The following is a 26111-nucleotide window of genomic DNA, read 5'->3' as shown; positions in this document are numbered from 1 at the left end:
TGCAGTAGATAACACAACTCAAAGTAGAGTTTTCCTCAAGCTCAGCTTGCTTAGATCTTTGAAAGAACGAAAAACATAAAAATTGGTGAAGATGAAATTAAGCACCATAATAATATTTCACAGCAGGTGGGGAAAGATCCCTAATTAAATGAAAATGAGGTCTTTTCTAATGTGACTTTGAAAAAATGACAGAACTCTCAATTTCCTTTGGTGAATTCAGTCAATGTGGTTCTTCTGCCTAAGGGAATGTTCCCACCAGGAACTCACAATTTATCTGAAATTACTATCTGAGGGGCTGTGTTCATCAGAGGACGTGGTTCGTCAGAGTGAAGGCAGGAAAGAAGATTGTAAACTGGAAAGATAAAGAAGCTGGAGGAAGCCTCTCCATTCCATTCTGCACACAGCATTCAGGGAGTTTGGATTGCATGAATGAATCTCTGCCAACATACCATGTACGATCCTGCAATGTCAAACCTTATTTGATACAGCAAAGAGTCAGGAATCTTTGAACCATAAGCTTCTGTTATGGGATTTGGGCAGCTTGTGCTGAAATCAGGAAAATCTGATTAGAAGCAGCCACAGGCTCCCCAGAGTGTCCTGGTGTGTACAGCAGCAGGTGTGAACCTGGGAGAGGCCAAGGACTCTGGCCTTCCACAAATGTGGGCGTTAAGACCGCTTGAGCCTCTTAATCTGCATTCTCCAGAGACAAGATCAGATGAAAAGGAAAGAATGACTTGGGCCTCTGCTGTTATCTAATGATAACAGCACTCACAAGAGGGAGAGGAGATCCAGATCCCATTTGTTCTCTGGCATGTGCTTTGCTCTTGCTTTTGAAATTGGAGCAGGGCTAAGAGAACCCAGGCAAGGGGTGCAATGGTGTTGGTCAGTAGAGAAGCTTTTTCTCTGGGCCAACAAAAGCTTCATTTCTCTTTCTGAAGCAGAAGCACTTCAACATTTTGGCTGAAAGCATCTTCCTGCAGAACATCTTATGCCTGGCAGTGAAAGTTGTTATGAGGAAGACAGGATACAGGTTTTGTCTCTGTGACATAAAAGGGAATTGTATGTAACTCTCCCACTCCTTAACTAAGTGTTCTTGCATAAAGATGCAGGTTTCCATGGACTGAGTACAAGGTGTCCCAGAGCTTCCAATGGGAGGCGCAGTCACATGGTGAGAGGCAATTCTGCAAGCAAGAGCTGCTGTGGCCTGGGGAAGAGAAGGAGCTAAAGTACCTGCCATCACAGCCCATGCTGAAGGGAAGCCTTGCTTCTAGGAAAGGGTCCAATCCCTCAGGTTCTGATGTATAAGGCCACAAGGTACCAGCAGCCCAAGCCAGCTCTGAGCACAGCTGGTGCTGGGCTGGCAACATGGGATCAGGCTAAAGGGAAACCCAAAACAAGGTTAACAGTTTTGGCCGTGTGGTTCAGCTCTAAGCCAAGCGTCTGACAGGGCTGTGACTTCGGTCCAGCTCCCCCAAGAACCTCAGGGAGAGGCAGGCTGTGAGCCCAGCCCTCCTGACTCATGATCCTGCTCCACAGCGCCTGCCTTGAGCTGGCCTCTCTTTCCAGGAATGGGAGAGGAGGAAAAACAATTAAACGACCCACCCCCTTCCTGTGGCATTGGTTGCGAGGGGCTTTCCAAAAAGGGTAAAAATAACCTTTCCCACCTCAGGCTGTGTCGCACTGAGTGGCAGCAGGGGACAGCCTGTGCCGGGGGGTGTCGCGCCAGCCACCTGGCACCCCCCACCTGGCAGCAATGACGGCGCATTGGGGACAGGGACGGGTGGGGTGCCAGCACATCCTGTGAGACAATGTCCCCGTCACTGCTACAAGAGCCCCGCGGCTGTTTCCATGGGCCTGCCGGCACTGGCAGCCGCTGGGAGGGCTTTGCTGCTGAGCAGTGGCCCAGGAAAGCCCCGCAGTGCCCTCGCTGTCTGTGAGGCTGCAGACCCTGCTGTGGCGTGGCACATCAGGCATGGCCAGGTGTCCCACACGGTCTCAACCTCCTCCCTCCCCCCGTGTAGCAGTTTCGCACGTTGGCAGTGATGCCCACAGGGCCATGGGATAGTGAATGCTTTTCTTCAGAACCTCCCCGCCTAAGCACAGATTTGGGAATGAAATTTCCAAATGTCAATGTCCCATGGCCAAAAATGTAGCCTGTGTGTTTCAACAACCACAGTGTGCCAGCAGACACCTCCAGCATGTTGAGCTTTGACAAGGAGTTGGAAACAACCAGGACCTGACTACCAAGGTGACAGGTAGGAACAGTTTTTTGGCTGCACGACAGACACCAGCCCAGTCATGGCATCATAGCCCAGCTCCTCACAGTTAAAGAAACAAAACCCACCCAAATCCCCAAAGCAGCTCTCCTGGGGAGACCTACCAGTCTGGCAGTGAATAATTTCTCCTGAGTGCACGGAGAAGACAGAACCTTGTCTTTGGGGCCATGAAGTGCCTTACTCAACTCTTAGGAACAGAGGCCCTTTATTTCCAAATTGCTGGGTACGTTGCCTCTACTGACGCTCAGCTTTGGCAATGCCCTTCAACTCCCTTGTAGAACAGCTGGCTTGACAAGCGTTCGGAGTGGATTTAAAAATACCGTAGTCAAAGCAGAGCCCGCTGCATCTGTTTGTGCAAACATGCAGCCGGGGTTGGCTTTTGGGCACACCCCGGCACAGCCCTGCCCCGGCAGCCAGCAGGGAGCAAACAAACCCTGTCTTTGCTCAGGCAGATGGTCAGATGCCCAACAGATTCTGTGTGCCTGGGACAAGTGGGAGCCTGCAAGGAGCAGGGCTCTTGAAACCCCATGGGAGAAGTGGAGAAAGGCATCTCCTCCCCATTTTAAAGCTGGGTGTGGGGGAAAATTTATATTCACAGATGAACTCGCCTTGTGGCCCAAGGAATGTCAAGGGCAGAGCCACAATTAGCTCATAGCACAGAGCAAGTTCTTGCTGTGGGCTGACAGGCTTCCTGTCAAAGGCTCAAAGGAAAGTGACACTGGGGACTAGCAGGCAAGAAAGCAGGATGTCCCAGGGGACAGCAGGCATTGCAGAGGGAGGAGAGACATATGTTCCTTCCAACAAAAGACCCAGCTCTCCTGCTAATACATACCATTCTAGCCATGCAGTTAAGCTCCTCTGCTTCCTGCTGGCTTTTGTTCTCTCTAGCTAAATCTGTCTTGCCCCACAATAGGAATGAAAGACCAAATAAAGATGAATGCACTGGAATTCACACAATCTTACATACTTCTTTCAGGTAGTTCTGAAATAACATTGATGAAGAGGAAATGTGTCTGTGCTGGCATTTGTGTGACAGGTACCTAAGGCCTGGCTCTTGCTGAAGTTATTGTTCAAGTGCTTCATGGTTTCTCCACATTTCTTCAACCCCTTGTTTTTCCTCCAAGTTAGAAATTTAGCTGCCCTGGAGGAAAATTTACTGGCAAAGCAGTGAGGTGACCTCACTGGAGCCAAAGTGCAGATAGTTGAGCAATGAAGGCAAAGAAGGAGCTAAAAGTCTGGCTTAGTTGTTAGTATACCTGTCTTGTGTCACTGAGGAACACGTTGAAGCTGGAACAGACCCCATCCCTCCAACAATGGTTCTGTAGCTACAGGAAGCCACCTAGTCCTGAGACAGAGCCTGGCTCCCCAGGAGATCCAAGTGGAAAATTTCCTGTACACACAGCTGATACTTGGGGTGCAGAAGATAAATGTCACACTGCAAAATACCCCAGGGAAAAAGCCATACTCAGCATTTTCTTCTGCATGTCTGTTCCCAGCCCAAGCATGGTGAGGCCTGTGCTGCTGCATGCCAAGTGAGAAGGCCTTTTACCTACACAGCATAAGTGCCAGCCAAGATTTTTCTTCCCATTTGAGCTTTGAGCTGCCTTGAGTGTTCTGACATTTACAATGAGCATCAGCACACCATTGTCTTGTTCTATGTGCAGCAGCAGGACTCTCTGGGTACTGGTCACAACCACAGAATCATGGAGTAGTTGGGGCTGGAAGGGACCTCTGGGGACCACCCTGTCCAACCCATCTGCTAGAGCAGAAACAGGTTGCAGAGGACTGCACCAAGTGCAGTGTTTTGGGTTTTGAGTGTCTCCAGGGAAGCAGACTCCACAGCCTATCTGGACTATCTATTCCAGTGCTCTGTCACCCTCACAACACAGAATTTCCCCCTCATATTCAGATGGAACTCCCTGTGTTACATGTGTACGTGTTGCTCCGTGCTCCTGTCACTGGGATCCACTGGAAAGAGTGTGGCCTCACTATATTTACACACCCAACCCTAGGACATTTGTTGCACTAGTATAAGACATGCAGATAATACAACATAAATTTTATGCGGCACACGAGTGCTGGAGCGGCTCCCGGTGGAGCCCGGCAGCCCGCGGATCCCGCGTCCCGGCTGGCATTTCCCTGCCAACAGCGCCCTCTCCCGGCCCTTCTGTGCGGCGGGGGCAGCCGCGCTGGGGAAATTAATTTAATTTACTGCCAATCAAATCTGAGCAGGGTAATGAGAAATTGGCACATCTTAGAACAACTTCCCCTTTCTCCTCTCTTCTTCTTGGGCTCAACTTCACTCCCGAGTCGTCTGCCTTCTCCCCTCCAGCAGCACAGGGGGAAGAGGAATGGGAACTGTGGTCAGTCACCACACTTCGGTCTCTGCCGCTCCTTCCTCCTCAGGGAGGGGACTCCTCACACTCTTCCCCTGTTCCACCGTGGGGAGGAGGTGTGGAGGACCGTCCTCCATGAACTTGTCCAACACGCATCCTTCCCCCGGGCTGCAGTTCTTCATGAACTGCTCCACTGTGGGTCCCGAGTCCTGCCAGCAAACCTGCTCCGGAGGGGCTCCTCTCCCCACTGCCTCCCCACAGACGCTGCCAGGAGCCTGCTCCAGCACGGGCTCACCGCCTCCTCCGGCATCCACCCGCTCCAGCGTGGAGTTCTCCGCGGGTTGCAGGGGGGTACCCGCTCCCTATGGCCCTCCCGGGCTGGGGGCACAGCTGCCTCCCCACGCTCTGCACCACAGACTGCCGGGGAACCTCGGCTCCAGCCGAGAGCTCCTCCTGCCCCTCCTTCTCCCCTGACCCTGGCGTCTGCAGAGCCGCTCCTCTCACATATTCCCACTCCTCTCTCTGGCTGCAACTGTGCAGCTTTTCCACACTTCCTCAATCTACTGTCCCGATGAGCTTGCCTTTGGTCAGAGGTTCATCCATCCTGGAGCTGGTTGGCATTGGATCTGTCAGATACGGGCAAAACTTCTGGAAGCATCTCACAGGACCAACCCCAGAAGCCACCCACTACCAAAACCTTGCCACACAAACCAAATATAACAGTGACCCAGATCTATTTGAAAATAGCACGTACCATCAGCCTTCTTTGCTTTCCTATTCTCCAACCAATGTCACTTATTGGATCCAGAAAATTAAAGCCAGATATTTGGGGTCTGGTTTGCAGGCGCAATGGCTGAAACAAAGAAAACCTATTTAGAGGACTACAAAGCTCTTCAGAGCAGTCCCCACATTAAACATGGCTCTGGGAAGCCTGTCCCTTTGCCAGCCCAGCTGTGTCCCACTAACTGCTCGCTGTGGTCTATGATGATGTTTCAGTTCAAGAGCACTTCTGAAATGCATCTCCCATCTGTCCCCACTTACTCTATGTGGCTCTGTGACATGAGCCAGCCTTGGAGGGCACTGAGTGGATTCCTTTCAGCTTAACAGGAAAACAAACTGTAAGAATAGCTACCATGCACTCCACTGGCTATTAAGCCCTCACTCCAAATGCGTGGGCTGGAAGCAGGTGGAAGTGAAACCCCTGGTGGGACAGTGCCCCAGCATCACTCACTTGATGCAGCTGCTGCCTCGCTGCCCTACAGGCGCGCTGCGGACTGGCACCGTTCTCAGCCCCTGTCACCGCAGTGATCCCGCTCTGCTCCGCAGTGCGCCCGTACAGGCAGTCCAGGGCACCAGGGCAGGAGGTGAGGCAGGGACCAATTTTACTGTTGGATGGTCAACGCTTCATCCACTTTGATCCTCTCCAACCAAGGAACAGGCTGTGGAGATGGCAGCTTGCAGTGCTCCCTGATGCAGTTCCTACTCTCCTGAGGAAGAGGAAATTAATCCTCACAGACCAAGAAAAGGGATTCCAGCCCTTTCCCAGGGATGACAGGAGGCACAGTCTCATGTTGAGACAAATTCTTCAGGCAGAACAGAGGGAGGCGTTACAGCTCAGCAAACAGTACCGGGCCTGTAAGGAGTGTGAGCATTCCAAAGCTCTCTGCCCTGTTCCTAATAACCCAAAGCACTTAAAAATACACGTCAGTACTTACTGCCAGATTCATTTATTAGCAGGAAGCATGTTTTGCTGTAAGGCAGACAATTAACAGAGAATTTCTGTAATTCTCAGTCAGGAGGCCAAATTATTACTGATAGTTAATACCTGCAACTGAAATGATTGTTCTGAAATGAATGAGTCTCAAAATGCATATGGAAATTTCATACAATGTACAAAATATATAACTTTTACATTTCTTGAGTAAATATTTTGCAGTTTTTATGTAAGAAATAAACATCCTAGAGTTGATTTGTAAAATAAGCACTGCAGTCCAGTATTCTGTGGCTCTCCCTGGCAAGCAGCACCTACAGAATCCATAGGCTGAGAGAGGAACCCCATTTGCATTGCTCCTGTTGGCCAAGATAAAGTCCCTACTTCTTAATTTTAGTAAAAATTAAAGTAGGGTTACACCGACAATCAGAGCCTGCAGAAATATTTGAGCCTCTGGAAGAATCTGTAGAATACAGTAAGACAGAAATAAAGCCAAGCTTATAAGCTTTCAGCCTTACAAGGAATTCCAAGTTTCACAGAAAGTTTTGCAAAAAAATCTTCTTTTTTAAAAAAGTAATTAAAAGTAAAGGCAGAATCTTAACTCCTCCTGAAGCAGAGATTACCAGTGACATTCACTGCAGTGTAGTTATTTCATCTGTGTGATACTTGACTTAATTTACTCCTCTGTGTACCCAGGCCACCTATAATGTTTAAGGGACTTTTTAATTTCAGCTGTTCCTGTGAGGATACAGATTTTACTGATATTGATACCAGCAAACTGATCACTATGAAACTTCAAGGGGCCTTAAATCTGGCCCTGTTTTTTCCTTGCTTCTACTTCAAGTAGATGAGCATTGCCAACAGATTATGGAAAAAAGAAGGTTTCAGTGGGTGGACTAGGGCAGACTTCTTTTCTGATTTGGACAGTGTACACTATCCAGTCACAGCCCTGCTACCCAGTTCAAAGCTTCCCCAAAACCTAAAAGAAACAAAAAGAACCTACAGATGCATCTTAAGACATGATTCCTCTTCCAGGACTTTAAGAAGGGCAGCTAAGACAAGATGCATGGAAGAACTGGGAAAGGGCTGTTTACATATCCTACCAGCAAGAGCTGAAAAAGATTTAAGGTATTTGCATTGGAGAGCTCAACAGTGGAGCTAACAGAAAATCTTGGGACATCTGCTAAAACAAACAGAGGTCAGATCCCAAGCAGGAATCCAAAGATTCTGCGTACAGCTCTTTGTTCTGGTTATACATTACTTGCCCCCTCAAAACTAGCAACAACACTAGACTGCAGTTTCAGGGGCTGTTTCAATGTCATCCAATGTCATTTGTAGTGTAGTCATCCAAGAGATGGGCACCTGAAAAGATGTGGGCTATTCCACTGGCACAGATTATCCTGTCTAAGAAACAACAGGACACTGATGATTTATTAGCTTCTGTAGTCCTAGAAGCCTGCCAGTGAAGACTAACAAAACCTCAACAGTATCAGTCTTCACAGGTATGTAGGTGCCAGTGAGATGCATACAGCCAAATGCTTTATGCCTGCCTCCAGAAGCTGAGAAAAAACAAAACTAATGTTTGTCTTTATAAATTCAGATGGACTGCATGTGAGGAAGCACACAGAGCAGCAAGGCAAGTACCACAAAGCTAAACAGCTCTGCTGCTATGACAGGAAGTGTGTATGAGAGACAAGAGTGGTCTCCAAATCATTTAGCTAGCAATGATTGCTATCCCAATGGTTTTGTGTCCATTATACTGAGAAGTAGACTGAGAAGCAAAAGCCACTTTCAAGAACAGAGATAGTTGCTGGTGGTTATTTACCTACCATTTCCTAGAAAATTCCCTTGACGATTGTATTTGAAGAACTATGGCTTATTTCTGCCATTTGCTAGCCCAGAACTTATAAATCCATTCCCTAAATCCATACCCCAAGTAAATAAGACACCATTTTATCATTACTCTGATCTACCACCAATGAACTTTCAGTATATTTTTTTTTAATGTGTTAAAAATGATCAGCCACCCAGTTACTTTCACAGAAAATACAAGCAGCATTTTTTTGCCAGGAGCTTCTAAATTAAAAAGACCTTTAGGTAATGCTGTAAAACATTAAAGACATCATAAATAAACTTATTCTAAAATTCACTTTCCAAACAATAAATAAACTTCTCCCTTATTTGAAAGTGCAAACAGGCTGTATTATAAAAAGTATGAAGCAAGACTGAAGAAGTGCTTAATTACTCAGTAATGACCAAGACACAGTTTCTTGCTTTGGTGCTGCTGGTCATCCAGCGATTTTGTTCTCTGGACCCCATCTAAAGAGAAAAACATGCATGGAGCATTAATACAACAGCAAGCATAGCCTAATACTCAACATGGACAGACACATTGGAATAACACTGGGGGTGGGGAACAGGGTGGTGATTGTCTTCTTCCCCTTACAGAGGGACATGCAATAATCATAGCTAAGAGGAATACACTAAGGAAAGGAAGGAACTTAAACAGTTCAGTATTGAAAATGCAGGCACACCACATTAAAAAAAACTGTTAGAGAAATGAGCCCTGTTAAAAGTTGTCAAACAAAGTACTCCAGGATTAATCTTTCTCCAGCTGGGTCTGAAAACCATTAAGAGAGGGAAGGACAAACAAGCTCTAACATTTTGCAGTGATCACTAATGCTATAAACACTGCTCTGAGCCCTTCCCTCTCCACCTTCCCCCAGCCCATAAGGAAGTAGCAAACAAAAAGACTTCTCCACTAATCTATCTCAGAACATGTTAGGAATTTGCTTGGAGTGGCTATTTGTGTGCCACAAAAACTACCTTCAGTCTTTTTTATGCTCCTAGCATAGTACTCAATGAATCTTTACACTGCATCTTCATACCTGAAGCACAAAAATTATTTAGCTGCCATTTTCCAGGCTGTTTTTCCCTCTGGATAAGTGACATTTTAAGGACAGGCAGCTGACAGTAGATGCCTCTGGTGGATCTCTCTAGCACAAAAAAGGTTTCAGAGTAAGACCTACCTAAACTCTGTTTTGAAAAGGTGACAGTTCCCTTGCCACGTGTGTGTGTACAAGGATTTTGTGACCTTTACATTATACATGTACATATCTATACACAAATACAAAAACACTGAAATGTTCTGCAGAACATATATAGATGACTTGAAGGAGTCCAGGCCAATTTCTCTTGAAAAATAATGGTACTCCTTATAGAACACAATCTAAAAAGCCTTTCTAGAACAAAACTGAAAACATGATCAAGTAGTCTGAAATGATCTATGTGCCAAACAACATGCTGCTGACCTTCATTATAGCATTGCTAGATTTTGTAATGTGTGTCAATGCCAATCAATTTGTTACAAGATAGTTCTTCTATTACAGTTAGTCTATTACAGTTAGCTCATCTACTCAAAAACATCAGAAAACTTTTCACAGCAAAATTTAACTCACTGAAATCAAGACTAATTAAGACTAAACATACCCAGAGGGAATAATGTAGGTTTAAAATGTGATCTTACTTATTGATTTCAGTCATAAAATGAATTAATGAAAAAATACTTACTTTCCCTGGCTGTAGGGTCATGGAATTCAAGTGCATTAGTGTGCAATGGACTTACTTGCCACTGGTAAAAGAAGAAGAAAATGTTTACTTATTGCAGAAGACAGAATAAGGAGCAAAGTGAGACAGGAAAGGTACCCTACAGGCCTTCACTGAGAGGCATGACTAGGGGTGAGGTGGGGAATGAGGGATTCCCGCTTGAACACACTTGCTTTGAGGACAAATAACCATTACAAGCATGCAGACATTAACTCCCTTGAGAACGGGGAATGAAGCTGCTCCCACAGACAGTGCTGCTGTTTGTCAAGGGGAATTCCCTGACTGCAGCTGCACTTGGTCACATTCATAATCTACTGAAGCTTTTTCTGGAGCTGCTGGAAGTGACCACACAGTGACCTCTGAAATCAGCTGCCATGCTGTGACAGGGGAGGCTTGGAGAGAACTTCACCATGTGAAGAGACCTCCCCCAACAACACAAAGTCAGAGGGAAATCCTCCATGTAGACCGAGAAAACAGAGGCTTGGCCCCACCCTCTGGCACATGGCACAGAACTGCTCCCCGGAACTGTGACAGAGCAACCTCTCAATTCCACCCACCTGACTAAGCAGCACAGTGCTCCTCTATGCTGGCTGTAGATGACTGCTTACTCTACTCTGCCATCAATCCTGTCCCCAGTTTTTAGAATTACATTTAGACACTTACTGTAAATTTGCTTACACCCTCAAGTTCACCAAACTTCATATAGGATATGTCTGCTTTCTTTTTTCCAGCATCAACATCTCCTGCATAGATCTGCTTGATACCAGCTCCCTTAATTAAAGGGACACATTCATCACATGGACATTTTGTTACAAATATCATGCTTCTTTCATCTGGCTTTATTTCTCGACACCTACAAGCAGTCAGAAAACAGAATTTCAGAATTTGTATCTTGTTTGTTTTGAATTGTGACAAATTTAATACCTCAAAAAGCAAGCAAAGAAGTATTATTTACTTTCAGAAGCAACTTATTCCTAATCAAGTGCACAAGCACACAATGGAACCTGGTTTGGTTTCACTATCTGTGAACAACACCCATCCCATGTCTCTACACCTATTATTGTTGGAAGCTTCATCAACTGCCACACTTCCTCATTCTGGGTTATAGCATGGTCCAGCAAGAAGCAGAGCCAGTAGCTTGTATCTGAAGGATAACTGAAGGAGCCAATATCCTTTAAAACCCAAGTTCATATAAGAAATCCGAGGAAAACCCAGGAGCTGACTGTGTCCATACACATCCAACTTCTACATCACAAGCATAAAAAAGTGATTGCAGCCCATGGTTCATGACAGTGACATCATACATTGTCCTAGTTTGGGCTGGAATACAGTTAATTTCTTCTCAGCAGCTGGTGCAGTGCTGCCTTTTGGATTTAGTATGAGAATAATGTTGAAAACAGACTGATGTTTTTAGTTGTTGCTAAGTAATGCTTACTCTGAGTCAAGTGCTTTGATTCATATTCTGGCACTGAGGAGCTGCACAAGAAGTAGGAACTTCAGACCCAAACAATATTCCATGCTAGAGAGTGTCACTCCCAGTATGTTAACTGGGGGAGTTACCTAGAAGGGACATTGATCAGAGTTCAGGGATAGGGTATGGCATTGATCAGTGGCTGGTGAACAATTGTATTGTGCATTACTTGTTTTTGCTGTGGGTTTTATCTTTATTATTATCTACTATTATTAATAAATTTTAATTGGTTTCAGTTATTAAACTGTTCTTGTCTCAACCTACAAGTTTTACTTTTGATTCTTCTCCCCATTCCGCTGGGGCAGGGGGATGAGTGAGAGGCTGCCTGGTGTGTACCTTCCCCACTGGGCTTAAACCATAACATGCATTTGTCATGGAATTGTTTCCAAACCATCTCATTCTTCTCCGTGGTAAAAATCGGCCCATTACCTGAATGTCAGGGCATTCTGCTCCGCATGGATAATGTATCTGAACTTTCTGATCTCCCGATCTTTTTGCTTATCATCCATGTGTGGAAAATCAGCATATTCAGATCCAACAGGAAAGGCATTGTAACCACAGCCTACAAAATACATTGCTCCTGTTCCATCACAGCCTCTCTGCAACAGTAAACAAAGCATCACATTTGGAGGCATTTTAACTGAGTTCTAAGTCAAAATGCTGTGCAGTGTACACTCCTGTATGATCACACATCTCAGCTCTTGCCAACTGCTCCATGTCTGTATGAAGCTTTTCCACTGAGCCCTGTAGGAGCTGCACAGGTAAAGTGCAACACCTCAGTTACCTACACCAGGCTTTTGAGGCTTTCTTTTTGGCAATAATGACAGCAGGGACAAGAAGTCTGAAGGACTTAGACCGTAACAATGTACATGATTAAATACAGCTGGAGTTCATCCCTGATGTGCCAGAGATGGTGTTTTGCCTGTCTTAACAGACCCAGTTACCAGTGGCTGATAAGAGGCCAGTGGTGATTGAAATAAGAAAAAGAAACAAAACAGCCATGAGCAGCTGATGACTGAATTAAGACTATGTTGCAGCTGAGTGAAGAATGAGGCGTCCTGGGATTGATAACATGCATAAGCAGAGAGACATAAAGAACAAAAACTTTCTGTTTGGATGGGTAAAAGCGCTGTAACAATATTCATAGAAAAATACCATTTGATCCAAAAGGGAATGTGCTAAAGCCCATTACATACAGCATTTCAACTGCAACAAATATCCTCAGGAGACTGTCGGGCTATAACTGCACTGAGACCTCTCCTAAAAAGAGCTGCCAAGAGAGGCCATGCAGGGCACATGCTGCCTGATCAGCAGCTGTGGCAAAACCTTCTAGCCAGGATACCTGGAATAACTGACAATGACTGGGGAAGCAGGCACACTGAAAATCCAGGCAGAGACACTGTCATAGTTACTAAAATCATTTATACTTCCCCTTCATCTTAAAGCATAACAATGAACCAGTTTAGCCAGTTACTTAACTTAGTTACTAAAGCTCTGTGTGCGTGTATGAAAAACAGAAGTGTATAAACCTTAAGGACACTAATAAGCTCAAAGCCATTGTATGAATTGTGAGTGCAAGAAAAAGTAACTTTTTCAATACTTACTGATTTTTCCTCTGCCCAAATAATAGCTCCAACTCCCGTTTTATGATCCTCTAAAATACATAACATTTTAGGAGTAAATAACAAATAAAGCACTTCTGAGTTACCTATACATTAACATATGACATCCTAGAGTAAGGAATAACATTTATTGTTACTTTGTGAAAGGGAGGAACGAAATGCAGAAAGATTAAAAGCTTGGGAATCATATGAGTCTACTGTAAAAGCTGGGTGTGCTCTTACTGGAAGGCAATCATTCTAAGATTTTGCTGTGTACATTCGTTCACAAATGAACTGAAGTAACCAACACATAGATAAGAATATGTGTGCCAAGAATATGTGTGGACAGGTTCACTAATGTGAGACAGCAAACTGATAGAAACCTTGTTGTTTACTACTTAATTTCATGACTTAATTTCTGCCATTCTTTAAGTTTATGGTTCTGTGGTCTGAAGTCCTATCAAAATTAGTTCTATTTTATACCAAATTCAGAGACAAAATATTAACAGTTGGATTTTGGGGGTGTATTCTATCACCACCATAGGAAAAACTGGCACAGAGCTTTCATTATGTGACTTGGATGGTTTTTATGGCACTTGAAAATCTTCCTCAGTAGCTACAGACGAAAATCTTGACCAGCTAAAACAGAGCGTATCAAAGAGAAAAACATTTCAGGCTTCCGTTGATCACAGAACACACTGTTTCCATGAATAATTCCCATCCTCCTTAGTAGTATCACTACCATATGCAATCACTCATAGAGGGTCTTTCCTGCCAAAGATGTATTTTATCAAAGCTGTCTTCATTTATATTCTGCATATGTATTAGTCATTGATGAAGAGAATATGATAATGACTGATTAAACCAGCATGGAAAATAGCCTATATTCTTGCTCCCTTTATTATATCCACCTACATATTATATCCACCTACATAATAGTGTAAATACGTGTGTGAGCTGCTATTTATTTTAATTTCATTACAGTGCAATAAAAGTTGTCTCAAAACCCAGACCTGAGACTAAGCTGAATACTACAGATAAACCTAAACTCTGCTGCCCCGAGCTTTGTCATTCCATCTTGTTCTGTATAATGGCAGCTGTACAAAGAACTCGTAACTGGTTCCATGAAACTTCTGAATTACATCTAAAAAATGTGACCTCCCCTCCAATCTTTTGGAGACAAAATTTACTAAGGGTACCTGACTTAATAGCTTGGGTTTGGATGGGTGTGTTGGGGGATTAGTTTTGGTTTAAGCTTTATATATGTATTATTTGTTTGTTTACAATGGTTTAAAAAAAGCTACTATCGTATCTAGAGTACAAAAACATCTCTATGGAGTACCATCAAGTTTTAAGTTTTCATATTCTGTTCTCTGGAAGAACTTACCACTTTCCTGCACTGGTACCCAGAAAAAATAAAGCAGATAACAGAAGTCATCTCTATCAAGGGAGAGTCAACAACTATCTCTCTAACTCAGAAGCCTGAACATACACTTCAGCATCTGGGCAAAGAAAACCCCCATCAGACATATAAGCACTTCTACTAATAACATTAGGACTAGGAGACTTAATAAAACTCTACTTAATGTCCTACTGAAGGATATTATTTCACTGCTTTTTTCTGAGGTATATATAACCTGCTTGAAATATTGACATTTATTTGATAACAGAAGCATCTTGTGAGACCTCAGTAAAAAGAGCCTCAGAGCAGCTTGAAGAATTTAAATGTCATTCAGTTCATTTTCAGTTGGGTGTTGGACACATTGGCAGGGCAGGGTTTACCAGCACTGTATGTGAAATACCTGCACTGATTTCCTCATGGAAAGCTTTCACACACAATACTGTGTGCCCATGTGGAGTCTTTACTAGTTTCACACATGTAGGAATGGATTTGAGAATTCTTTGCTCAAGGAAGTATTTGGAAGAAAAAGACTGAAATCAGGAACTGCTCTAGTGATGAGACCCCATTGTTGCTGCACTCTGGTAATGACTCACCTGTCCGATATGCAAGTAGCCTGGCTTGTATCATACAGTGCCTTGCCACGTCCTGGGGCAAACACTGATCGTCTGCTTCGTTTGTTCGTTGGGATCCACTCTTGTAAAATCCAAAGCATCCAAAGACAGGGACACTGGCAGCCACTGACGCCAAGACCAAGACAAGGTCTTTCATATTCTGCCTAAGGTTGCTGAAGTATGGATTTTCACAGAGGTTCTCCAATCCTATAGTCATCAATATTTGCTTGTGCATATCCTCATTTGAAATTAGAAATAAACTTTCATACTCTTTTATTCTCTCTTGCCTACACGCAGTATAAAAGTCAGTGTTACAGTCAGGCTGTGATTTTGCTATTTTCTGAATAAAATCAAATTTGGTGGAAGTTTCTTCAATAAACTGCACCATGTAGCACACCAAAGGCTGAAGCAACACACACACACGAGCACGACTGTTTGACTTCAGTCTTTCCACTGCTTTGGCATCCAGCTTTGCATCCTCAGTGCTCATTGGATTGGATACCTCGTTCTGCAAGCTGATTTCAGGATCTGCAGGCCAGTAAGAAATCCTGTTCACCCCAGCTGGAAGAGAAAATAATGCAGCAGAAGGAACTATGCAAGTGCAGTGGAACACAAAGCTCATATGCAATATACTACTGCCTAACCCTGGTTTTAGTTCCTTAGGGCCCCAAGTCTTGCCTAACAGGTGCCTAGACAAGAAAAATGCTGGCAGATACGAGTATCAAGGGTTATTCGACTTGATAATCAGACTACAATAAATATTTGAGTTACAATAAAATTAAACAATAAAAATTTGAGTTACTCAAGTTCTCAGATCTTTTCCTAATTTTGCATCTTAAATCCAGCAGACAAATTAGTAACACACAAAAAGAAGTTAACACTGATATACGTTACTGCTGAGAACAAAAAGAGTATTTGCAGAAGGGCTGTACCAGCAGATCCATTTCTGGAAGTGAATGATCTGGTTTGTCTTCATCTCTCAAGGGAAAAGGAAACCCTTAAGTACTCCCTGTGATTTCTGCAAAAAACCCACTGTTCCCTGGTGTCAGTGTCAAGCAATAGGAAAGCAAGGAAAGATCCATCCATCTAGGCCTAGTCATCAGGCTTAGGGCTGCTCTGACAGAGTGCAAAAGGACCGTCAGAACCTCAGCAGTGCATCCGGGCCGAGAGACGAGCACCACCAGTAATAATGGCTGCACATTACAGAGAAACAGGGTCTTGGCAGCAAACCCCAGTCTCTTGACCATCAGCTCCAGAAAATGTACATTCACCCTTAGGGAAAACATCAATGCAGGCTACACAAATCAGGGACTGGCATTCACAACTGGGACAGCCCAAAGAGAAAGAACAGACTTTCTGATTTCAATCACAGGCATAACATCTACTGCAGTTATTGCTTACCATTTACAATCATTTTTAAACAAGTTGAACATGGTTTTCTTGAAAAATAGAGATCACAGTTTTTAAGTCTTGATCCATGTTTAATGAGTGCAATCTGGCCAGCATGCAAGTCTGTACTGGAGCAATGAAGACCAACAATCTTCATATTTTTCACCACAACTAGACCACTCTTCTTCACCTACAGAAAAAGACATTATTATTATTTCACTTTTTTTCAACATTGAGTCCACAAAGATGTTACAGCTCTTCCTTGGAGAACAGTAACCAACCAGCAGCAGAGCATAGAGCTCTTCAGTACAAAAGAATCATTAAACAATCTGCACTTCTCTAAGCATTTTTGTTGTTTAGTTTTCACATGTGCCTGTTAATATCAGGGTGCTGTGTCTCTGTCATACTCCAAAGAGGGGCTTGTTAAAAATTCCTCACTTTTTCTGGTCATTACTTTACCTGTAAGAAAATCCAGAAGCAGCATAGAAAATTCTATTATAGCTGAAACCCTCTCAGAATCAGCCAGCATCTGAAAATACTCATGCATTTAATTGTTGTCTTAAGCCTGACCATTCTGGGAGCCAATAGCTTCTCTAGTTTTATTTCTGTCTCTTCATTTATGTAATAAATCCTGGTTCCAAAGAATCTTCCATGGAAGAAGTCTGCATACCACAGATGAGAGCTATTACATCTGGATATATTGTGAGAAAACTGGATACAAGCTAGTTTGATGAAGCTGGTGAAATCCAGCTGCTACTGAACACTGTTGCCTTAGGTCTGTAAATTATTCATCTGCTTTGTGGTTACAGGAATGAGACTTTACTAAAGCCCTACATACAAGCCAAGTGCCATTTCTAACTGAATTACTAAATTTCAAACTGCTTTTGAAGGCTGTAGGTGCTGCTCATCTATCCCTCTTTTGGATCTAGCCTGGGACACACCCAGCTCTGAAAATGAGGCCTAATTATCACTCAGATTATTTTCCTATCTTTTCTTGCCCTGGCTGATCTCTGTGCTATGTATCTTAGCACATGGGTATGCTCTGCACAATGCAGTTATCATTTAAAGAACCCAGTAACAACTCTGATCACCAAAGGAAACATCCTGTTCCAGGTCAGTCTGAAAATGCACCTTGACTTTGAAGAGTAACTGGCTACTGTTTAGAAGACCCACTCTAAAGGACAGTTTCTTTTCCTTGTCACTGAAATAGTTACCTACAAATTTTTGATCAGCAAACATTTCAAGTACTTGTGTACACTTAAAATGTATAAAAGAACTCATCTACAGTCATGAACATCGTAACTATAAAAAAGGCTCTCTACACCAACAACCACCTTGACTTTACACACAGGGTATACACCACCTCTCCTCTGTTGTGCATTTGAAAAAAGTTTATTACCTTTGGTTGGTTTTGTTTTTTTCATCTGGACTATGTGTCATCTAAAGAGCAGCTGGGTTAAATTCGCTGAAGGATCTCTTCAGAAAGACTAATTAAAAATAAACACAGACATTTTACCTGGGATTTTTTCTGCTGCTCAGCTGAGGGAAAGAGTTCCATCCAGAGACTTAATAAAGTAAAAAGATTGACCTTAGAAAGTCTTGGCATTTGACCTGTTTTGAAGAAAAAGAAAGAGAAGTATTTATTAGAGAATATTTATAAAGAAACTCCATATTGCTGAACATTATTTTTCAAGTCTTCTACACCACAGCTGCTACAGAAGCTGGTTCATCAATCCCTTCTGCTCTTTCAAAAGATACATCCACACAATCCTTTTCAGGGATTGCCAACTCAGGATGCTCACATCTAGATGCAGAGATCAGATCTGTGCAACAAGAGGAACTGGTGAAACTTTCACTGAAATTCAGTGAGTTAGTTCAGAGGTGTAGAGCAGAAATCACAGATAGAACATCAGATCCCACACAACTTAATGTGCTCAAATGATTCACAGATGCTTGCAGAAATCTGAGACAGTTTCTAATTCAGCTTCAGGATCACCACAGAAAAGGGCAAAAATATCCAGGCATCCACATCATGATCTTACATGGATGCCCACAGCAAGAGTGGATAAGCCAGTGTGAAACCTTCCAGCTACATCAGTTCTGGAGATGTTGCTTCTGGATTCTTACAGTCTGCTCAGATTTTGACTAGGCTTTTATAAAAAAACTTAGACCTTTTGCTCCGGCTGTCACTTCTGACAAAATATCCAAGTGCAAAAATCCCTTCTTGGAGCACCACCTTGTGCTGTGTTTCTACCCAAAATCTGGGTAGAACCTGTACCCAGGTTCTGTAAGGACCAGCACTTGGAATTACTGAGTGTCCCACAAAGGAAAAAGGAAGAAGTACTGTGCTGCTCGGTAAAGCTTGCACTGTTCCAGATGTAAAGCTATCTTGCCTCACACTTGGCAAGAAGTTAATTAAATCTTTGAAATATTTCCAGTCCCCATTTCAGGGGTGCTTACAGAGAGAGCTGTAATGAACACATATTCCTCTGCAGGTCTCACAAGTGCTATCTGACAATAGCATTATTTCTGTTTCCATCTTTTCCCGCAAATGCTACAGTTTTTGCAAAAGAGGAAATGGCAGTGGCAAGAATGGGGCAGAATAGAGAAGAACATTCTTTAAGTGGTTCCAGCAGCTTGGAAGAGATATAATCAGATACTAAGATTACCTGGCTGAGGGAGAGGGTTAGTTTAATGGCATATCTGTGAACCCAAACAACTAGGACAACAACATATGCAATCCATGATTGAAACACCATTTTCAGATGGTATTTTAGCAGTTTTTTTCACACATAAGTGTGGTTTGGGAAAGCAAACTGTCAGCAGCACTATCCAATGCCACATTGTCCACTGCTCCTTAGGCTGCCCAGTTCTGCCACCCCATGTGGCACAAGCACTGCAAGGGGCACCTGATTAGCACAGCCAAATACGTGTGCTAAAAATGTACATGGCAAGCAGCACACGCCAAGATTTGTTGTCACTTGTACTAAAAGCAAACCGTAAAAGTAAGTCTACAAGCCACATCTAAAGAAGCAGAACCTGTTTTGCTAAATGGGCATTTGAGTTCATTCTCATTACAGCCCCTGTTTACTCCTGTCAGAGCACACACATGTACAGTTTCCAGGTGGCAAGTTAAAATAAACAGCGCAATTTATACCATTGCACACACACACCTTTGTGTTTTCTAAAATGGACTACAATTTGGCACACAGAGTAGACTTTAAACTGCATGCACCACAAAAAAGTTTTAATTACTCATTGTTTTCTCACACCTAACCCAAATCTGACCTGTCAAACACAGGGAAACAAACTGAAGAACATCCTGATGTGAATTTATAATGAGAAGCAGGAAAATACTATGAAAAAAACCTTTAGTTACAGTTATCTTATCAGTGCGTTTGCATCTTCACTCAGCTAGTTAAACACTCCCGCAAGTTCAACAGGGTGAAGAGAAGGCTGATTAAAGATGACTGGAAAAAGGCAGAAGACATCTTACAGAATTAAAAGCAACTACAGAATACTGGGGAAGTAAAGAAATCAGGCTCTCTGCTACTGAGAGCAAAGCCACATATAAAAGGAGTGCTCCTTCCAGGTGCATCAGGCCCACTTTCACAAAGAGGTATGATTTTATTCCTTCTGGTTATGGATCTTGCTTCAGTGAGGTGAGGCATGCTCCAGAGAAAGTGTGTTGTTAAGGCTGGTGCCAAAAACCCTGCTGCACCTGGAAGCAAACAGGAGCAGGGTACAGCCTACCCGGACATGGCTCAGGTCCAGGATTATGTCCTGGCTATAACCTAGGCCAGAGTCTAAGAGGCTTCTAACAAGTGTTTGACACCAAGGAGGAAGCTACCAGTGACATCACTCTGCTGCCTTGGAAAAGGAAACTAAAGCTCATTTCCAGGCTTAATCGATTTTGCTTGCTTGGAAGCAGGATTTCCATAAAACCAGGATGAAACAAAACTCATATATCCACCCAGAAGACCTGGCTGCCCTGCCACGGTGCTCAGTCTGGGAACCATATATACATCACATCTGTATGCACACACCACTCCCCTGGGACCGCAGCAGTGGGATCTGTGGAATCTATCAGCATCTGTTTCTCCTGGGCACCCCCACCTCTGTGAGAAAGTTGCTCCCTACCAAACACATACCATGGGCCTGCTGTGGGGTTAGTAGGAACGCCCCTCAGAAGGCAAGTGTTTTCCTGCACATTGCACTGTATACACATGAAATATACCTGGTATAGGGCTGGAGATAGAAATCGCTGTAATGGGGTGGAAGAGGGGAGTAAAATACAAGCTTATGTTATCAAAAGGCCCTAATGGAGAAGGGCACTGTCAAGCAGGGCCGAGGGAAGACAGAGGCAATATATGCATTTATTTTACTATTTTTTAATTTGATGTATAGATATATGCTTAAAGATACTACACAAAGAAGTACATATATACTTTATGTATATATACACATACTGCATATATAGCATATCTGTACACACACAGAGTATACAGAGTATAAAGTGTGCATATATATATATACACAAAGTATCTATATACTTATACACTAGAACTGTTACATATATTTTTATATTTATATATGAAAGTATAGGTACACATAAGTACATAGATGCTTTACATATACACACACATATATGAGTATATATATACACATACGTGGATATATGTATGTATATGTACATGTACACTTTATTGCACTGTCTGTGAGGGGCAGGAGCACTCTGAAGCATCACCGCTGGCGGGGGAAGGCGCGGGCTCTCCGAACAGCCCCGGGAAGAGGAGGAAACAATCCCCTGAGGAGAGCACAAACCGGGCAGCCCCTGGAAGGACTCGGTGGGGGAGGCGAGACCCGAGAGGGGCAGCTCAGCGCACACTCCCCTCACACACACCCGCCCGGCCCGGCCCGGCCCGCCGTCAGCGCCGCGGTTCCCTCACGGCGGGGCAGGCCCCGGCCCGCCTCCCCTCCCACCCCCGCAGCCCGGCTCACCGGTCATGCTGTCGGTCTGCGTGCTCGCTGCTTTCACCCGCGGCCCCGCCGCCGCCTCCTCCGCGCCGTGCATGAGTGCCGGTGCCCGGAGCCGCCGGTGCCCGGAGCCGCCGGTACCCGGAGCCCCCGCCGCCAGCCCCGCACCGCCCCCAGGGCGGCCCCGCCCCCACGGCCGCCCCCGGGGCGGGGTCGGTCGCACGGCAACGGCCGCTGACGGGCGGGCGCCTCGGCCAATGGGCGGCGAGAAAGGCGCGGGGGGCGGGGCGTTGGCTCCCGGCGGGATCCGCGCTCCGTAGCGGGAAGTTAACGGGAACACGGGGTCACGAGGGGAGCTGCGCTGGAAGCGGCCCACAAGGATTAACCTGCCAGCTCCTGGCTCTGCACAGGACCACCCCCAAGAGTCACACCATGCGCCTGAGAGCACTGTCCAAACGTTTCTTGAACTCTGTCAGGTTCCAGTGCCCAGACGCCCTCTGGGTGAAGAACCTTTCCCTGATATCCAACCTAAACCTCCCCTGAGACAGCCTCAGGCCATTCCCTCGGCTCCTGTCACTGGCCATGAGAGTGAAGAAATCGGCGCCTGCCCTTGCCCTTCCCCTCATGAGGAAGCTGTCGCTGCAATGGGGTCTCCCCTCAGTCTCCTCCAGGCTGAAGCGAGGGACCTCGGCCGCTCCTCACGCGGCTGCCCCTCACGGCCCCTCACCACATTCATAACTCTCTTTTGGGCACTCGCTAATAGAATCACAGAAAACTCTCAGAATATTCTGACTCAGAATATTCTGGACAGGATCACCAACTCCAACTCTTGCTTGAACGGGATCCCAGAAAGGTGTTTTCCGCAACAGGTGGCTCAGCGGCAAATGGTGCAGGTGGAGCAGAGTCCGGAGCCTCAGCTACTGTGCTTTATGTTCTGGTGTAAGGAGGGATTTGGGGGTTGTGCTCTGAAAGATTATTCAGCTTTCACCAGAGGTATCTAGAGAGAACAACCTTCATTAACAAGCTCTGCTGGGCATCATGGTCTGTATAAACCAAGGCATTTGCTTGTGACCTCTGGGCTTTTTGACCAGAGCCTCTGGGGTGGAGTGTTTAATGTCCCTGCCACTTTTTCTAAATATCAGGGGATGTAAAAGCTTCTCTGTGGATACATTCTTGGAGGAATATCCGTAAACTGCTTTCATGTATAAAACCCCAAATAATTATTCAGAGTCAGTGACAAAAAAATCCAGTCATGAAGAGTTTCAAAAGTCCTAGACCATCTAGACTAAAAATATTAAGGACTAGAAAGACTAAAAATTAGTAAAAGAAATCCTGAGGATGTGATCTAAAGCAATACAGAATTTTTTGAGCCCCAAGTCAGTTGAAGCCTAAAAACTGGATAAGAGCATGAATTAGGTTGTATATAGTTTCTTGCTAATGATCCTTTTGTTTCCTGTATGGCCTGAAATTAATTTATTTGCTGTGCATGCATTGCATGATTCTTTCAGATGAATTTTTCTTCTGTTTGGAAAAAAATTCCTTCTAGGCATTCTCTTTATGAAAGACTACAAAAATTGTTTGTACATTTTCACTTACCAGTCTCTCAAATGTGACCAGACCATTGCTGAATTCTGTGTTAAAATAGACTGCATCAAGCAAAAGGGTAACACCTTTCAGTATGTTTTTCCCCCAGTATCCCCAAACCAAATCAAGACTTGCAAGAAGACTCTCTGCTCTGTTATATCTTGAAGTGTTTTTTTTCCCCTGCCTCTCTGTGTTAGAGAAACTTCTCTCACAAGCAGCTTGCTGATTCAGACACAGTATTTGACTTGTGTGCTTTAGGGTTTCCTTTCAGAGCTGGGCATGGAGGTGGGATGTTTGAGGGTCAGTAAGCCTGAAGTAAGTGGAAATGAAATTTACAGCAACATTCATCTGTAACTTGCAGTCACCTCTTTGTGCTGGAGTTGTCTTCATAAGAGGGGAGGCAGCATGATGGATGGATGGATGGATGGATGGATAGATAGATAGATAGATAGATAGATAGATAGATAGATAGATAGATAGATAGATAATGTCTCATCCTAAAATGGCTTTTAATCTAATTATGATCTTGAATTTGAAAGTTCCCACTGACTGGACTGGGACTACAGGATTTGCTGCTTCTGTTTGCCTTCCACGAAAAGCTGCAAGTAAAAGCTAGAGGGCAGCTGACAACAGCATCTCTGTGGAGCATAAAGAGGGTACTCATTCACTCCAGGACCAAGATAAATCATGTAATTCCCTAAAATTTGTTGAAAGGAAAATGGCACCAACCCTACTGCAGAAATCATCCCTGCCCAGGGACTAAGTGGGTTTCTTTTGGCAAGATCACAGTGGAGAAGAGGATGGTAGTAATGAGGAAAAGTGGCTATTAGTCTTGCTGTTCTTTTATATACAATTCAGGGCAATTCAACCTTTCCAGTTAACCAGCATGTTGCCCTCTGAGCTTCAATTTTTATAATTTACAGATTGGCAAGAATTTCTGGATGGGCCTTTTCTCCTTGAAAGAGACCTGCTGAAAAAAACCTGCTTATCTCCCCAGCTACAGTTTGTTCCTGCATCTGTGTCTTACAAAACCAATTCATTCAAATGATTGATTGCTTAACACCCCTTTCCCCTCACCCCTTTTTTCTTTACTTAGCAGACCTGTTGGCTTGGATGTCCCATTTGAGGTGTCCTAGAAGGCTGTCATTGCTGATATGTTGTGTTTTGATCTGACTGATGGGAGGAAGCAAAAGCTCTCTCTGCCGCAGTGTCCTCTGTTGTCATACCCCTTGTGTTCTCATACCTCTGGTATGTTTGCATTTGTGCAGGTAACTTCTGATACAGCTGTGTGATCATCTGGGCTCATGACCTTCATGATTTTATCCTTTGCAATAATTTAATAGCCATTTGGTATAGCAACAGTACTCACAATTTACTGAGATGTTCTGTGGGCTTTTATGGTGCTCCTTGTAATGCTGTTAGAACGTTTTTACCCCTCATCTTCATGGTATCAGTGGGCTGAAAATATCATTCCCCATCACCATCTCTTTTGGGGTTGATTTGCTAAGAAAACATATTCCTGCATTGCACTTACATACTTTGCAGTATTTTTCTGTATCTGAGAACTGCGGGTTTTAGATCCTGGATCCAGGTTTCCTGCAGTACCATCAATTCTTTTAAGGTAGATGACTTCACACCTACCTCAAAATTCTAGATGGAGTATAATGATAAACAGAGAAGCTGTTGATCTGCTTAAAGACTAGTAAGAAGAACTTATAGTGCTTATTCTTGGGGGTTTGGATCTTTATTAATCTCTAGGAGTTCTACTTTGACTGTTGATTTGCTTTCTGGATTTAAAAAACAAATCCTCTCCTCTTAGAAAGTTTTATCTGTGAGCTGTTAAGCATCTGTAACAGCTAGGCCCATAAGTTCATGTAGGAAATAGCTGATATTTGTTGTTACCATGCAAATACAACAAGGTCCTCTTTTTATCTCTTAACACCGCTTGTATAAACGACCTTGGAATAGATGTGCTTGCTTTGTAAAGCAGCATGCTGAAGTACACGCAGTGGAAAGGGAAATAGTTGGAGTGTGAGGTGGCAGGAGTGTGATTTGTGATGGCTGCAATGCTGAGCAGGGAAACCTGCCCTGAGCAGGAGCCCCTTCAAGAGTCTCTGTCTTTATCACTCTCTGCCTTTTTTACTGCTTTGAAGAACAGCAAGATTAGGAGTCATGTAAAAGTCAGTTTGACAACAGTGGAGGCAGCATCTGTCAACTCTATGTCATGGAGGCAGGAAAAATGAGTAGGCCCCAGTCCCTCCTTTCTGAGGGGGAGTTCAGTGTCCTGCCATGTTGATGGTGCATGACACCACTGATTCTTTATGAGCAGCTTTTTCCTCCCTGGTCACTGACAGCAGTCAGTGATGCCTCTTCCTTCCCTCCTCCGAGCAGGGCCATGTTTGTGCAGACAGTGATTGCTTCTGCAGGTACCTACAGATAGGTGGATCACTCTCCTTCTTTTACCTTGTTAAACAACAGCCACTAAGGCACAGCAGAGGTGTTTTGCAGGCTGGTGAGTGAACATCCTTTGGCTGCACTGGGATTCCTCCCAAACAGCACCAAGCACTGTCAGGATCCTTCCTAGCTCAGCGACCACTTTGAGATTGCTCCGCTGGCTTCAACATGAGTGTGAGGTCCTGGTCCCTCCACACCACCCTGCACTGTGGGTCTATGACCCAAACTCATTCCAGCTTCCCTGAGCACAGGTGTGGGATTTTGCTCCCTGCCATTTGTGCGATAAAGCTCGGTTTTAAAGGTTCTTTTGTGTAAATATCCCAAAGACTGGCCAGCACAAAACCAGCACCCTGTCTGCTCTTCCAGTCTGCAAGCCCACAGAGGTGTTTTCTTCTAAGGTTGTCTTTTTTGACGACCTTCTGTTGTAACGCAGTGATGTGTGCTGTCAAATGGTCTATCTCGAATATTTCTCCCTTTATATAACAAAAATTACCTGTCAATTTTTTCTTGCTGGCATGTCTTTCATTTGACAGCCTTGTCCCATGTTTTCGTGACAAGGAGGCAAGAAGTCAGGTTTTTTTTCTGTATTTAGAAATAAATGCAGTATTCCTAGAGCCCAAACTAAAATGTAATACATTTGACATTTCCACATAGAGACATATTACTCCTCACACACACTGCACTTCACAAAGT

The 26111-nt window shown here is 44.2% G+C and overlaps 1 protein-coding gene across 2 annotated transcripts; it reads right to left on the bottom strand.

The window, feature by feature from the left end:
* Positions 1-6323: 6323 nt before the first annotated feature.
* On the bottom strand, positions 6324-21561 carry CDADC1 (cytidine and dCMP deaminase domain containing 1). Of its 2 annotated transcripts, none has more exons than XM_086881328.1 (9): positions 21405-21561; positions 17920-18014; positions 16416-16593; positions 14997-15575; positions 13005-13054; positions 11830-11999; positions 10593-10782; positions 9894-9954; positions 6324-8642 (listed from the first exon to the last, which is right to left on the bottom strand). In XM_086881328.1, exons 1-9 carry the CDS (start codon positions 21475-21477, stop codon positions 8569-8571), a joined length of 1470 nt encoding a protein of 489 aa, XP_086737454.1. In that variant the 5' UTR covers positions 21478-21561; the 3' UTR covers positions 6324-8568. The 2 variants fall into 2 exon arrangements, with proteins under 2 accessions (XP_086737454.1, XP_086737453.1); XM_086881327.1 differs by lacking the exon at positions 6324-8642 and adding an exon at positions 9147-9319.
* Positions 21562-26111: the final 4550 nt, after the last annotated feature.

This window comes from Cyanistes caeruleus, chromosome 3 (assembly GCF_971803275.1).
Source record: "Cyanistes caeruleus chromosome 3, bCyaCae1.hap1.1, whole genome shotgun sequence".
Classification (NCBI taxonomy): domain Eukaryota; kingdom Metazoa; phylum Chordata; class Aves; order Passeriformes; family Paridae; genus Cyanistes; species Cyanistes caeruleus.
The sequence above is the reverse complement of the archived record's forward strand: the minus strand, read 5'-3'. Positions and strand labels throughout refer to the sequence as shown.

What these genes read in the sequence shown, in the direction of transcription:
- CDADC1 (XM_086881327.1), bottom strand. Translation starts at nt 21,477, where the DNA reads ATGCACGGCGCGGAGGAGGCGGCGGCGGGGCCGCGGGTGAAAGCAGCG. An exon ending in GCAGACCGACAGCATGACCG is followed by an intron (nt 18,015 to 21,404) that starts GTGAGCCGGGCT and finishes TCTTCAAAACAG; the next exon opens with GTCAAATGCCAAGACTTTCT. An exon ending in TTTAAAAATGATTGTAAATG is followed by an intron (nt 15,576 to 16,415) that starts GTAAGCAATAAC and finishes TTTCTCTTCCAG; the next exon opens with CTGGGGTGAACAGGATTTCT.